The sequence below is a fragment of the Mandrillus leucophaeus genome, unplaced genomic scaffold (genome assembly GCF_000951045.1).
Source record: "Mandrillus leucophaeus isolate KB7577 unplaced genomic scaffold, Mleu.le_1.0 Scaffold642, whole genome shotgun sequence".
In the NCBI taxonomy this organism is placed as follows: domain Eukaryota; kingdom Metazoa; phylum Chordata; class Mammalia; order Primates; family Cercopithecidae; genus Mandrillus; species Mandrillus leucophaeus.
Genome location: NW_012106942.1, coordinates 729139 through 742646, shown reverse-complemented (window position 1 = coordinate 742646; position 13508 = coordinate 729139). Strand labels below are relative to the sequence as shown.

General features: G+C 30.5%; 1 protein-coding gene across 1 annotated transcript in view; it reads right to left on the bottom strand.

The window, feature by feature from the left end:
• Positions 1 to 1892: 1892 nt before the first annotated feature.
• PCDH10 (protocadherin 10) overlaps positions 1893 to 13508 on the bottom strand; it is a 42631-nt gene continuing 31015 nt past the window's right edge. Inside the window, exon 5 of the mRNA XM_012000922.1 lies at positions 1893 to 3340. Coding sequence (XP_011856312.1) covers positions 3321 to 3340 — 20 coding nt within the window. The 3' untranslated portion in view covers positions 1893 to 3320. The remainder of the gene's footprint in view (positions 3341 to 13508) is intronic.

Genomic DNA, 13508 nt, shown 5'->3' with positions numbered 1-13508 from the left:
AGAGAATCTGATGGCAAATTACAACCCAATTAACAAATAAAACAATGAGAAATTAAAATATTCAAATATTCAACTATAGTTCTTAATTTGCAATGTTTGATAAAGGCATTGCATTTAATATCTTTATAAAATAAAATACACATATTTCCTTAATATTTGCCGAGAAAAGATGACACACATATTGACACTATTATATCTGTGAAGTAATTCTGATGTGATATTTAAATATGATTTAAGATGATTTCACCAAACTATGTTCACACGTTAAAAATTAGAATTCTACATGTGGATGAAATATTTTCTAAAAATTGTCTTTTGACATACCTTTGAAACATTAAGACACTGTTTCCACAGGAAATTTTTTTTTTGACTTTGACTGCTCTAAAACTAACCATGTTAACAAGGAGTAAATGACATGATTATTTTTTTCTGAAATAATTTATTGATGAAACACTGTCTAATAAGATGGATATTATTTTTCTTTGATGTATATAAAATTATGTAAGATTGGATATTAGAATGACCAGATTAAATAGAAAGCCTATTCTAAAATTCCTTGATATATTAATCTAGTAAATGCTTAATTAGAAACTTTCATTATTTGTTGGTTGCACTTTCCATTTTATAGTACCCCTCATGGGAAGAAAACATTTTAACCAACTTACTAGAATCATATGCTTACTCTGCTGTAACTTCTAATTTACTTTGGATGCAACAGATAGTTGATTAATGACCTAATAATTTAGCATTTTATCCTTAAACAATACTATTTGTCCCCTAAATTAGGAAGAAGTTCTGGTTTTGGTTTTGTAGATTGATGGTGTAATTTAAGAACTAAAATGTAAGTTAGTATAACTGGTTACTAGGATATATGAAAATAACTAATACACAAATATATAATATAAAAAGTTGGTTCAAGGGAGATTATATACAATGATATAAAAGGTTAAATAATTAAAGAAAATGTCTTTGAAGTAAGTGACTTAATATAATTACTATACATGAAGTGAGCATAATCTTATTTTCAATGCATGCAGTAAGGAAGATGGATGTGGATATTCATCCATGATTGCAAAATGATGCATGAAACGTTTTAATTAAAGCAGAGTGACTCAACAAGAAAATCATTTTCTTGTTAAACAAAAGAATTGGAACAAACAGATTTTTTTCCTGTTAAATTATGTATAAACATTTCCTTACTAAAATAGTCTATCATTCAAAATACTAATGTAGTAGCAATGCCAAAAGTTTAAGAAAATGTTACTGCTGCACTTAGTGAATTTATGTGCTTTTTGTATTACATATGATCTGTTAGCTTCATATATGTTTAAAGAGACTTCGAAAGGCTGGAACATTACATACATTATTTTGATATATGAACTGACTGGAATATGATATATTAATATCTAATTTGATAACAGTCAAATGAGAGATACCAATATATCACTCTAAATGTACATATCAGGACCTAAGTGTGTGTGTGTGTGCGTGTGTGTGTGTGTGTGTGTGTCTATATGCATTTTAATGTTAAATCTAAGCAAAAATTTCCACTTAAGTTACATAAAATGTGATGAAGAACATTTGTCAAGTGTTAAGTTTTAGTCTATTATTTAATAACACAGTGCAGCTCAAATTGTCATTGAATATAAGATCAGTTAAAAATTAAGGGAAGTATTTCAAAACAGGTTTCTAATTTGAACTGGGCAAACATTTTGCTATAATGTTGAAGGTTTGATATAATGTTTTGATATAAGTTTTAAAGGGTGAGGGGAGCTGTGACAATTTTGTTTTTTCCTTGAAAGATTATCTTACATTGTCTGATTTTTTCCCCCTCTCTCCAATGTGTTCTAACCAGCATAAACAGTAGAAAAAATATATAAAAGAAAGGAAAGTGCTTCTTACTAAATTTAATAATTAATATTGTTGACATAAAGTAAAAGGCAAGCTTAACTTTTGAAGGCTGACTCATGAAGAATTTTTTCATTAATCAAACACTGACTACATTTAAGCTATAAAATTTTCACATGGAATACTGAAATAAAAATGTAACATGTTTCTATCTCTAAATTTATCTTAAATTTAGAGATCTTTCATATTTTAGTTATTCTTTACCAGTTCAGATGTTTATATATCTCCATATATTCATATAGAGTTATAGATGTTATATTCATGTGTAATTAAGTCACAAAACTATGTAAAACTATGCAAAATAAAATTCTGTGTGAGTTATATGACTGATGACTTCTTAAAATAGTAATCTTCAGTTACATATTTTACACCACAAAATGTACAGACACCCAGTTTTTTTTTTTCTAACAACAAATACAGGTGAATTTATCGATTCTTTATAAAAGCTTTAAGTGATTCTAAATTCAAAGCCATAGAAATAGAATCAGATTCATATAGATTGTTAGATAGTTTGATAGTACATAGTCAGTGCTCTGTCTGATAACATTAATAGCTACGTCTTTGGCATTGAAAATTCAGTATGAGTTTTTGACAAAATTTTGTAGCTTAGAGCATCATTTTCTTTTAAACAAGGAAAAACAGGGTTGAGTAAGATATGAAAATTGGGAGAAAACTATTAATGATTTTTTCTTAGTAAGTTTGTCGTTGGGACCCTGAATTACCTTTTATTTTATTGTATTATGTGGACTGTATGCATCCATTTAAAAACCAACTGAGTTGTACCACATTTTAGGAAAATTATATAATATAATATATATATTTTATATTTATTTAGAAGCTTTGAAATAGTACAGTAAACACTTTGCAACACGGTGTATAAACTACAGAATGTCTTTGATATTTTGTGGGTCTTCAGAATACAACATTTTTTATAACCCACAGGTGAAAAGAACATAATCACAATTTCTCTTGTAAAGTTGGAATAGTTTGGGGGACACTTGATCACACAAAAATAATATAAAACAGTCAAGTTTAAAACAGTGATATTGCATTTATAATGCACAAATTTCCTTTATCTTTATGACTGGCTTCTCGAGGTGAATATAAACATCTAAAGGGCTCAGTGACATTTGGAGAGAGAAAGATAGATAGTGCTGTAAACAGGCACACACTGATCGGGGAGGCAAAATCAGTTGCCTCTAAAGTTTCTACAGTTCTGCACATTTCAACTCATTTCTCAGGCCTGCTGAGAGCAATTAGGTCCTATAATTGGCCATGATGACTCCGCCCGAAATCTAAATCAGTTACACATGACTAACTGGATGGCCAAGATAATGAAGTTGAAAAGTTGATGCTTTTGTTGGTCGACTTTGTGCAAATCATGCTGCTTCAGGTAAGTCCTGTAGAATTGACTAGCATATCCTTTTCCGTGCTGTGAAAAAGAAAGAAAAATACTCTAAGAAAAATAGGTTGATTTTTGGAGTTTAGAATTACATGTTATTGTAAAAGAAAGAAATACAATTAGAAACTAGTTGTACCCTCATACCAAACACATGTAGTGTCAAACTTTTTCACTGCTAGTAGTCATAGCCATTCTGTTGTTTGGTATTCTGAAAATGATAATTTTGATATTCTTATAAATTAGTTTTGCATGGGAAATGGATATTTTATATACCAAAGACGAAATTTGCCAAGATTAACTTCTTAAAGTTATCTAAATAAAACAATCCCTACACTTCATTATGTAAGAGTATAGAAAAAAAAAATGTGTGGCCCTTACATTTCTAGAAAATGTCTCTAGCAAAATCTATAAATAACTTGTTTTATATTTAATTTCATAAATTATAAATTATATATATTAAACCAATATTTATTACAGAAAATGGTACCAGGAAGTATTTATGTAGTTAAATAATTTAAAGATGACTCACATTTTCTAGGTTTATTTAATCTCATTTATAAAATTTTAAAACCAAGTCTTTTTATGGTCCATACATTTTTTTAAAGTATTCTTATTTATGAGAATCAGTTTTCTCACAAAGGAATTAATAAAGGCAAAGGGGAGAAAAATATTATCAAATTTGTTCCAGTTATATAAAATATATTAAATTACAAAGCAGAATGCCCAGATTTGATTGTCCAGATTTCATAATTTTAAGTATTTTATTTGTAATGATAAATAATATTTCTTCCCTTATCCATAAACTTTGTAATATTTGACCATAAGCACAATGAGAGCAGTTGTATCATATCAATCAGTATGTGGCACATAACAGACGTATAACAAAAATGTGCTGAAAATAAAGCTAGTTGAATTTAGATAAAATTTTCATATATCTCATTAAAAGTTACAAAGCACATTAAGTAGCAAAACCGAATTATTTTAATTTCATAAATGGTTGCTTTTTTTAAACAAAGATAAGAACACATTGATCTTCTCAACCTTATTCTCTGGTATTTCAACTCATTTCAAGTCTATCTAATTATCTATTTATCCTCATTTATTTTTCCTCAAAAGCTTAGTTTCTGATCATGAAACAGTTGTTTACTAGTTCACCATTTAGCAGGCACATCAATTAAAACCATAGAGTCAGCCAGATGTGGTGGCTCTCGCCGGTAATCCCAGCAATTTGGAAGGCCGAGGTGGGTGGGTCACCTGAGGTCAGGAGTTTGAAACCAGTCTGGCCAACATGGTGAATCCCTGTCTCTACTAAAAACACAAAATATTAGCCTGGCATGGTGGTGGGCACCTATAATCCCAGCTACTGTGGAGGCTGAGGCAGGAGAATTGCTTGAACCCAGGAGGCAGAGGTTGCAGTGAGCCAAGATCGTGCCATTGCACTCCAGCCTGTGAGACAAGAGCGAAACTCCATCTCAAACAATAACAACAACAACAACAACAACAACAACAAAAACCATAGCAGTCAGGCACTATCATCAACAGAAATGAAAATGAAAATAAATATCTACATGTATTATGTAGTATAATAACTAGTATTGAAAGTAATCAGAACATATTTTGTAATATTATATGATATCAAGAAGTATAAAATGAATTTGATACAATATTGTACCACACAGTAGCCAGGTCATAATATTACAAAGAATATTCTACAAGTAAATGGAATTATTATTTTAATGGAATGAAATCCTATTTTTCTGTGTCCTTGAGTTCAAACTGTTTCATGAGAAACTTACATGTGAAATAATTCAAATAAATGTGTACACCAATCAGAATTGAAAATTATTCAATAAATTAGAATAGTGAAACCATAGAAGTTCAAGTTTATAAAATGACTCAGAGCAAATCATTACGGTCACCAAATAATTTGTTGTCCAAACTGGACCCACTGGTGAATGAAAAGAAACACTATCATTACTTACAGAAGATTTTGTGCTTTCTAGACAACCAAGGAAAATATTGTCACCTACAAATAATATTACTTCTTTCAAAATAAGCCGGGTTGGGGCCTTTATTTTTAATAGTAAAAATCAGAAAATGCTGATTTAGAGGAAACATTCTTTTCTTAGTTCAAGAACAAAAGAAACTCAAGAGTGGCCTATAGTCAACCTATAAACTAATTCATTATGTCAAAAAACTAATATACTGAAAAACTACATCTTAGTATAAATTCAGAAAGTAGTCAACCGAGCATATGTTTAGAGTATAAAGTATCATTTCTAGTTCTTATGGCTTAAAAGCCATTAACATAAATATTATATGTTCACTTGATTTAGTTAGGATACAAAAAGAAATTGTTTCTTTTTAATAAAAGAAAGTATTAAAATGGTTCACAGTTATAAGAACACAGAAGCTTAACATATGTTATACTCAATATCTTAAATATAAACTTAAAAGACATCTTTTAATTGCTGCTTAGAGTTACGTGTTTTTTTTTTTTTTTAAGTTCACTATTCTACTTGTCTGAATAATACACCTATTCTACTTGTCTGAATAATTTAATCACCTTTTATTAAATTTACTTCCTCCCACCTATGCGTTAATTCATTAATGCAGATTTGGATAGGACGAATATAAGATCTGAACTTAGATCTGATCTAAGTTCTGAAGGTCAGAACTAATTAGATTGAGGAAGGAAAGTTTCCTCCATGTCAGAAGTTAATCGTACATTTGTGAAGAGTTATCCCTCAGTATCTGTGAGGGCCAGGTTCCAGGTTGCCCCCTAAATCGGAGGATGCTCAAGTCCCTTATAAATGGCCTGTAGTGTATGCATATATCCTATGCATGTCCTCCTAAATATGCTAAATTATCTTCAGGTTACTTACAACATCTAATATAATGCCTAACAGCAGGCACATCACTTCGTTCACATAAATTCAAGGTAGTACTCAGTGCATGACAAATTAGAGTTTTGCTTTTTGAAACTTTGCAGGACTTTTTTTTCCAAATATTTTTAATCCACAATTGATTGAATCCACAGACAAGGAGTCCAAGGATGCAGAGGAGCCAAAATCCTGCCAACCTAGAAATAGTTTATACTATTACTAAAGTTTTAGTCACATCCGCTTTATTTCAAACCTTTTAAGGGTTGAGTTTAAACACTGAATAACTATTATTCTTGGCTGGGCATGATGGCTCACGCCTGTAATTCCAACACTTTGGGAGGCCGAGGCCGGTGGATCACTTGAGCCCAGGAGTTTGAGACCAGCCTGACCAACATGTCGAAAGCCCGTCTCTACTAGAACTACAAAAGTTAGTAGGGTTTAGTGTCACAGGCCTATAATCCCAGCTACTCCGGAGGCTGAGGAACAAGAATTGTTTGAATCTGCGAAGTGGAGGTTGCAATGAGCTGAGATCCTGCCACTGCACTCCAGCCTAGGAGAGAGAGCAAGGCTCTGCCTCAAAAAACAAACAAAACCTATTATTCTTTTAGCGTTGTATGGGCTAATGTTGGACAAGTAGCAAGCAAATATTATCTGACCCTCCCCACAAAAAAAATATTAATTGATGACATTTTAGAGCCAGTACCAGGACAATTATTCCAGTGTTAAGTAACATGGAACATTTGCTGATGCATTTCAGGTTCGACAGAATGAGTCAAATACACAGAGAATCTCTATGTTTTCTAATGTATTCTATGTATGTTTTGGAATTATCAAAGCATACTCGGAGAATTTTTTTCTTTTTATTTCACAAAAGCATTTTTTTCTTGTGATGCATCAACAAGTAGGGAATTGGTCACTTGATGGGAAAGAAGGTTTTATTTTCAATCAAATGAAATCAGAAGTAATAGGAAAAGGATCGTGTTCCTTTTCAATTTTATTCATTCAGTGCATTTATTCTTCATAGTGAGTCATAAATGCTAGATTAAGACAATTATCTTAATATCTAAACTATAGGTGAAAACGTATCCTTAATGGAAAAGAGATTCTCAAATATCTACCTTCTCATAACTTAGCATAGATATAATTTTTAATAAAAATTCCATGGTGTATATTTTTTCCTTATATTGTGGAATCCTATTTTTGCCTTTTATAATTTGCAACTGATATTAAGCTATGAGAAAAAAATTAAATACTTAAATTAATATTTTAAGGTATTAAATTGACTAATAACTTAAGACAAATAACTATCACATGTATGTTGCAAAAATAATTGTAAAATTGTCAGTACTGTTATACTATTTATTGCATGTAATTGCCTGGTAAAAATTATCTTACATAATACATTAAAATAAAAATTTTATAAATTGAATATTCACATTGTCAAACTTGCAAAAGAGGAAAGAAAATACACTTTATACTTTATGATTGTATAAACCTCAGACACTAAAGAAATACATTAAGTTTATGAAATAATCTATTTCTGCAATTTAAAGAAAGGACACCCTTCAAATATCTCTGATGCCTGAGACTCTCCACTGCAGTGAAAAATTTCCGGAGGCTGAGATCAGTAACCTATTCCAGAGCTTATTCAAGTGTTCAATAAGCCTCATCATCAGGACACTTCTTTACATAGAAATGCATCTAGCGTACAAGAACTTGAACACATTGCCCCCTGTGGAAGTCAGAAATATCTGTTCTCTGCTCTATGTAAAACCACATCACACACTTCAGAATAGTTTTAAAGTAAGCCTCCATTAGAAATTTGTACAGATAAACAATCCATTCTTTTAACTTTCCTCTGTCTTATTTTTGAGTCATGTTTAAGGGTTCCCTTTAAAATCTTTTTGAATTTTTTTTTTTTTTCAGTTTAACCTTACATCCAGAAATAAGCGCAGTAGTGTTAACTAGTAAAAGAGGGTAACTGCTTGATTTTTTATTTACCTTCCATTTGAACACTCATATTTGCTTTTTTTTTTAAAATATAGTTGTATATTGTTTGGACTTTAAATCATTATCTGTCTCTCCCCAGACATTATGAATAGATTAGATTTTAAATTTAAATATATATGAATCTATGTAAATATATATTTACATAGATTTTTATACAATATATATTTACATATTATTTACATAGATTTATTTTATATATATATATTTAAAAACCTTGATTACTTTGGTTTATTTATTTATTTATTCATTTTTGAGATAGAGTCTCGCTCTGGTATGCAGTGGTGCAATTCTGGCTCACTGCAACCTCAGCTTCCCGGGTTCAGGCGATTCTTCTGTCTCAGATTACTAAGCAGCTGGGATTACGGGTGCGCACCACCACGCCAGGCTAATTTTTGTAATTTTAGTAGAGACAGGGTTTCACCATGTTGCCCAGGCTGGTCTCAAACTTCTGGCCTCAAATGATCTGCTCACCTGGGTCTCCCAAAGTCCTGAAATTACAGGCATGAGCCACTGTGCCTCACCAAACTATGTTCTTAATTTTAATTCATAAGGTTCATACTCTCTTACACTAAATGTGTTTTTTTCCTCTCACCAGACAGAATGCTTTAATGCTTTTTTATTCTATTTTGACAGAGATAAGACATTATAGAACATAGGTGGAAAACAGGAATTTGGAGATGGTAGTATTATAATATGTACTATATGTAAACCTGATTAATCTTTTAGAAAGTAAATCTCATAAAATAAATGACTCAAACAATCCTTTAGACCATTAATGTGAGAAATACATAGTAAAGCCAGGTATTGATTTTTACTTTAGTTTATATGTATATAGAATACTTACAGCATAGTTTGCAATGAATAGTTATTAAATTAGAATTTAAATCCAGGGATATTTAAAAATAAGAAAATAGGCAAACATAGTTTTGTGAAATAGAAATATACATCAATGGATGAATAAAATGTATCATTTCAAATAGAAGAGAGAAGCATGTTGAGCATAATAATTGTATCATAGACATTCTCATTCTAGCAACTCTGGCAGCCTTAAATAGTTGGCCATCTCTCCAAAAATTCTAATGTTACCGTTGTGGGAGAGACTATTTACCACTTCAAGCTCTGAGTTAAAAATGGATCCATCCTAATTTTCTCACCTAGCAGAGTGTGTGCAATGAATAAACTTATTTCATAATCTGTGAGGTACCTTCCGAATCAAGCAGAGTTGACATACTGTGAAAGGCCCTAAATTTACTACCAAGACAATTTCAGATATTAGTATTGATCAGTGTTTATTTTTAAACCAAATTTCATTGCTAGGCAAAGGACTTAACAGCTTTAAAAATAGGAGCTTTTATTTGTCCAAAAGTGTACTACACAGATACAATGGTATACAATCACCCTCACATAGCTTTGTATGACAAAGTGAATCAACTGAAACATTACAGATATTTTTTTCTAGATAGAAGATCAGCAGGCACTTAGAAATTTCTATATGTGTGTGTGTGCGTGCTTATATATGTATGTGTAAATCAAAACTACCTTGTCACAAGGCAATAGTATATTTACAACTGTTTCACCAGGAAATATCTACCCAGTGGATTAGTGCAACTATGCCAACTACTCTCATATTATTAAGAGAATAGATGCAGTTATAGTAACTCAGTTTTGTTTGATTTAATAATACCTCTAATTAATTATATCAATGAACTGTGCTTTTAACTATGACAAAAACTAGTGATAGTGTATTAAATCCTATAGTCAAAACGCTTTGAATATTATTATTTGAATTGACTTGAGGAAGATATCTAAAAACACAGAGTAATCATTTTTAACTTTTCCATTTAGAAAAAAGAATTGTCAGTATTCTAAAGATCTATTTTTGAAACTCTAAAAACATTAAACTTTTATATTAAAATATTTGTTTAAAAAAGAAGCCAAGACAATGTACTAGCATAGAAATTTGTAAAATGTTCTTGAACTTAAGTTCAAGTTTCTCTAAAAATGTGAAAAATTATGTTATAGAAGCGTAATAAATTTTTCCTCAGGAGAAAAATAACAGGATATGACCCTAACCTAGCCCCTTTGGGTACCATACCATTCAACAAACAGAACACCATCGCCCAATTAGTATCTCAAAGTAAAGTTTGGAGACTGAATTATTTTTCACCTGTGCTGACCCTATACTGGTGTATATTGAGGAAATGTAAATATAATATATCTTTCTCTGCATGTTTATAATATCACTGATGATTTTTCTGGAATCCTTCATCACAGCCCAATAAAATACGGAAATTGGGATTTGTTCTAGAAATATTTGAAAATAGCATTGTTTACATTAGCAATGAAGTACCCTTAAAATTTATTTTGAAGACAATTCCCTCAGTTATATCTTACTTTAATAACAACAAAGGATACTTTCATTTAAGTTACTGTATCAGTATTGTGTGTTTCTGAAGTTCCAACAAAATATCCATACTTAAAAAAATACACAGTTCTTTTTTTTTGAGAAGCGCAGAGCTGATAATATTTAGTGATATTTAGGCACTTACTTTTCAAGTGTTTTCCTTCAAAACAACATTATAAGAAGACTAAATTAGCACATTTCCTGTGAGGTTGAAATTAGCACTGATTTTCAAAACAGAAAGCATGAAAATCCTGAATGGGATTGGTCATTCTCGTAATTACAGGAATGTTGTGCTTGTATAAGCCTATTTGCACCTATTGTATCACAATATTTACTCCAAATACTTGTGATGTGCACCACTTCATCTTTTATATGAAAACCAAGTGTAAATTCCAACAAAGTAAGATGAGAAAAAAAATACAAGTAAATAATAAGACCTTCATTAAAAAATATATAGCTGTGTAGCTAATGTATTATCCATCAATAACCTACTTAAAAAAGGGTAAAGTTTCAAAATAATTTACCCACAACCAAACAGATTTAAGACACATAAACAGTTGGAAGCTCTGGGTTGATAAATATTTCTAAACAGCCTATTCAAAGATACATTCAAAGAAGACACAACACATACAACTTAGAAACAGTGTGTAAATGTATGGCTATTTGCATACTTGATGATCGGATTTCCCCTAACATAATTTGGTTACTTCTATGTCAAGGCAAGTAGAAGGTTAAAAGCAGGAAGGGCAGACTAAGAAGGGGGCTAAAAAGGTTCACACACTGAAAACTGGCCACAGAGAAGAGATGCAGAAAAAACAACACGGCACTAAAGCACCAAGACTATACGTTCTGATAACCCCTTGAGTTGGGTTGCCATAAAAAGTACAGAGGGCCCAATAACACTTGAATTTCAGATAAACAACGAATGAATCATTTTTAGTAGGTGTATGTCTCATAGAATATTTGGGTGCCAAGTATATTTTATTTGTTAAGTCTGGCAATGCTGTCCTCAGGGCATCTACTTCATGATAGCACAGATGACACTACTTACCACTAAAGCCAAAAAAAAAAAAGTTGCATTGTGTTTTTAAATTATAATATAAGACTAGTTCGTATAATAAGTTCTCTATATATCTGTGTCAAAATAATTTAAAATTAAGGCATGTGAGTTCAGAAAGAGATAAAAAAACATAATTAAGTTATCTAGAATATAAATTTTTAATGATTAATTTTCTAATTATCATATATTGTATAATCTTAACTGTTATTTAAATTATTTCCCTGTATTATGATTAAATTTTATCCCCATGTTTTGAGTGAAATTTTTGTTTTGGTGAGATGGATAGCGCATATTAAATAAATATTATTTCTTCTTGGTGTAATAGGTATAATTTTTAATTGCCTATCCTAGAATGAAAGCCTGGGTACATACTTTAGTTTTAGTTATACTCTAGAAACTCATTAAACCACCTCCTTTTCTTCCTTTCAATTTAACCTGTCATCAGATAATTAGAGATTTGAAAAACTGATAAGCAATGAATTAAACTTGGCTTTAAAAAAACCACAAAAATGCTTAATTATTGAAACAAGATAATATGCTTATTAAAGGTTAAAATTCATTTAATTACATTCTAATTAAATGCCAAGATTTAGATCCTTAAATCATTATGTTACTTTTGGAAACTTTAAACTTGGTGTTCAATTAGAGATCATGTAAATTATTATAAACATTTAATTACATAGCAAAGTAAAAATATTGCATTATATATTTACTATCTATGCAAAGTATTACAATAAATTTAAATAAAAGTTCAAATTTTAATTAATCAATCTTTGTTGGGGCCAGTAAAGAATTCTAGTCAAACAGTTTTGAAAATGTATACTTATATATATACATTATTATTAAACTATCAGAAGTGTACAAAACTACCTATATATCTCATAATAATGTTCTCATAAAGAAAGTAAAATTCTTCAACATGATATTTAAAAAACAGCATCTGATGTACCCATTCATTACTACAATGCCATAAAACAGATATAACTTATGCAATAATGACGATAAGTAAGAATGTCATATACATACAAACTGTTACATAAAAACTTCAGATACCTGAAGGAAAAGTCAGATGAATCGCCTCCAGCCATAAGTATCCAGTACTATCAACAACCTCATGTTCATAAATATTATACATATCCACAATGGTTCACCTATTATGTTTATATTTAAGATAACTTTATATTTACTTACTGTTTACGTATATGTTTGCAAATGATACGTGGCAGACAACTGAAAAGGAAATAGCTTAGTGAAATTAGCCGGGAGTGATGGTGAAACATGAACTTTAAGGACTTGTGAAAGAGAAAGTGATATGTCAGAAGAAAGAATAAAAGAACTAGTATAGATAAGGCCAGAATAAAAACAGAAAATTAAGAAAATCTGAAAGAAGATAAAATACAGTGGAGATTATTTAGTACTGGAAATGGTTAAGATTTTTTGTTGCTTTAGTTTGCTTTTTTAAATGTTATTCAGGGACTACTGTAATTTTATTATTTATCTAAGTCAGGGTAGAGGTCTAGCCTAAGTACCTTGAAGAAAAAAGAATTGCACCTCATTTCCATTCAGAATATTTCATTTACTGATTCATTGCTGTAGTCTATAAGCATTTCTGGGCTTCTACTTTATCCCAGGCACAGTTATGGAACATGGAACCTTTACATGGAGCACATGATTCAGCTCTAAAAGATCTTACACTCCAATGGACCGAAAATTGTTTCACAAACTATTCTAAAGACAGCAATTACGTATAAGAGTCTATAAGACGTTACAGTTAGAGTGTCTGTATCTCAGGGTCTGAGAAGTCTTCTCATTAAAAGTAAAATAAATTGAATCTTGATT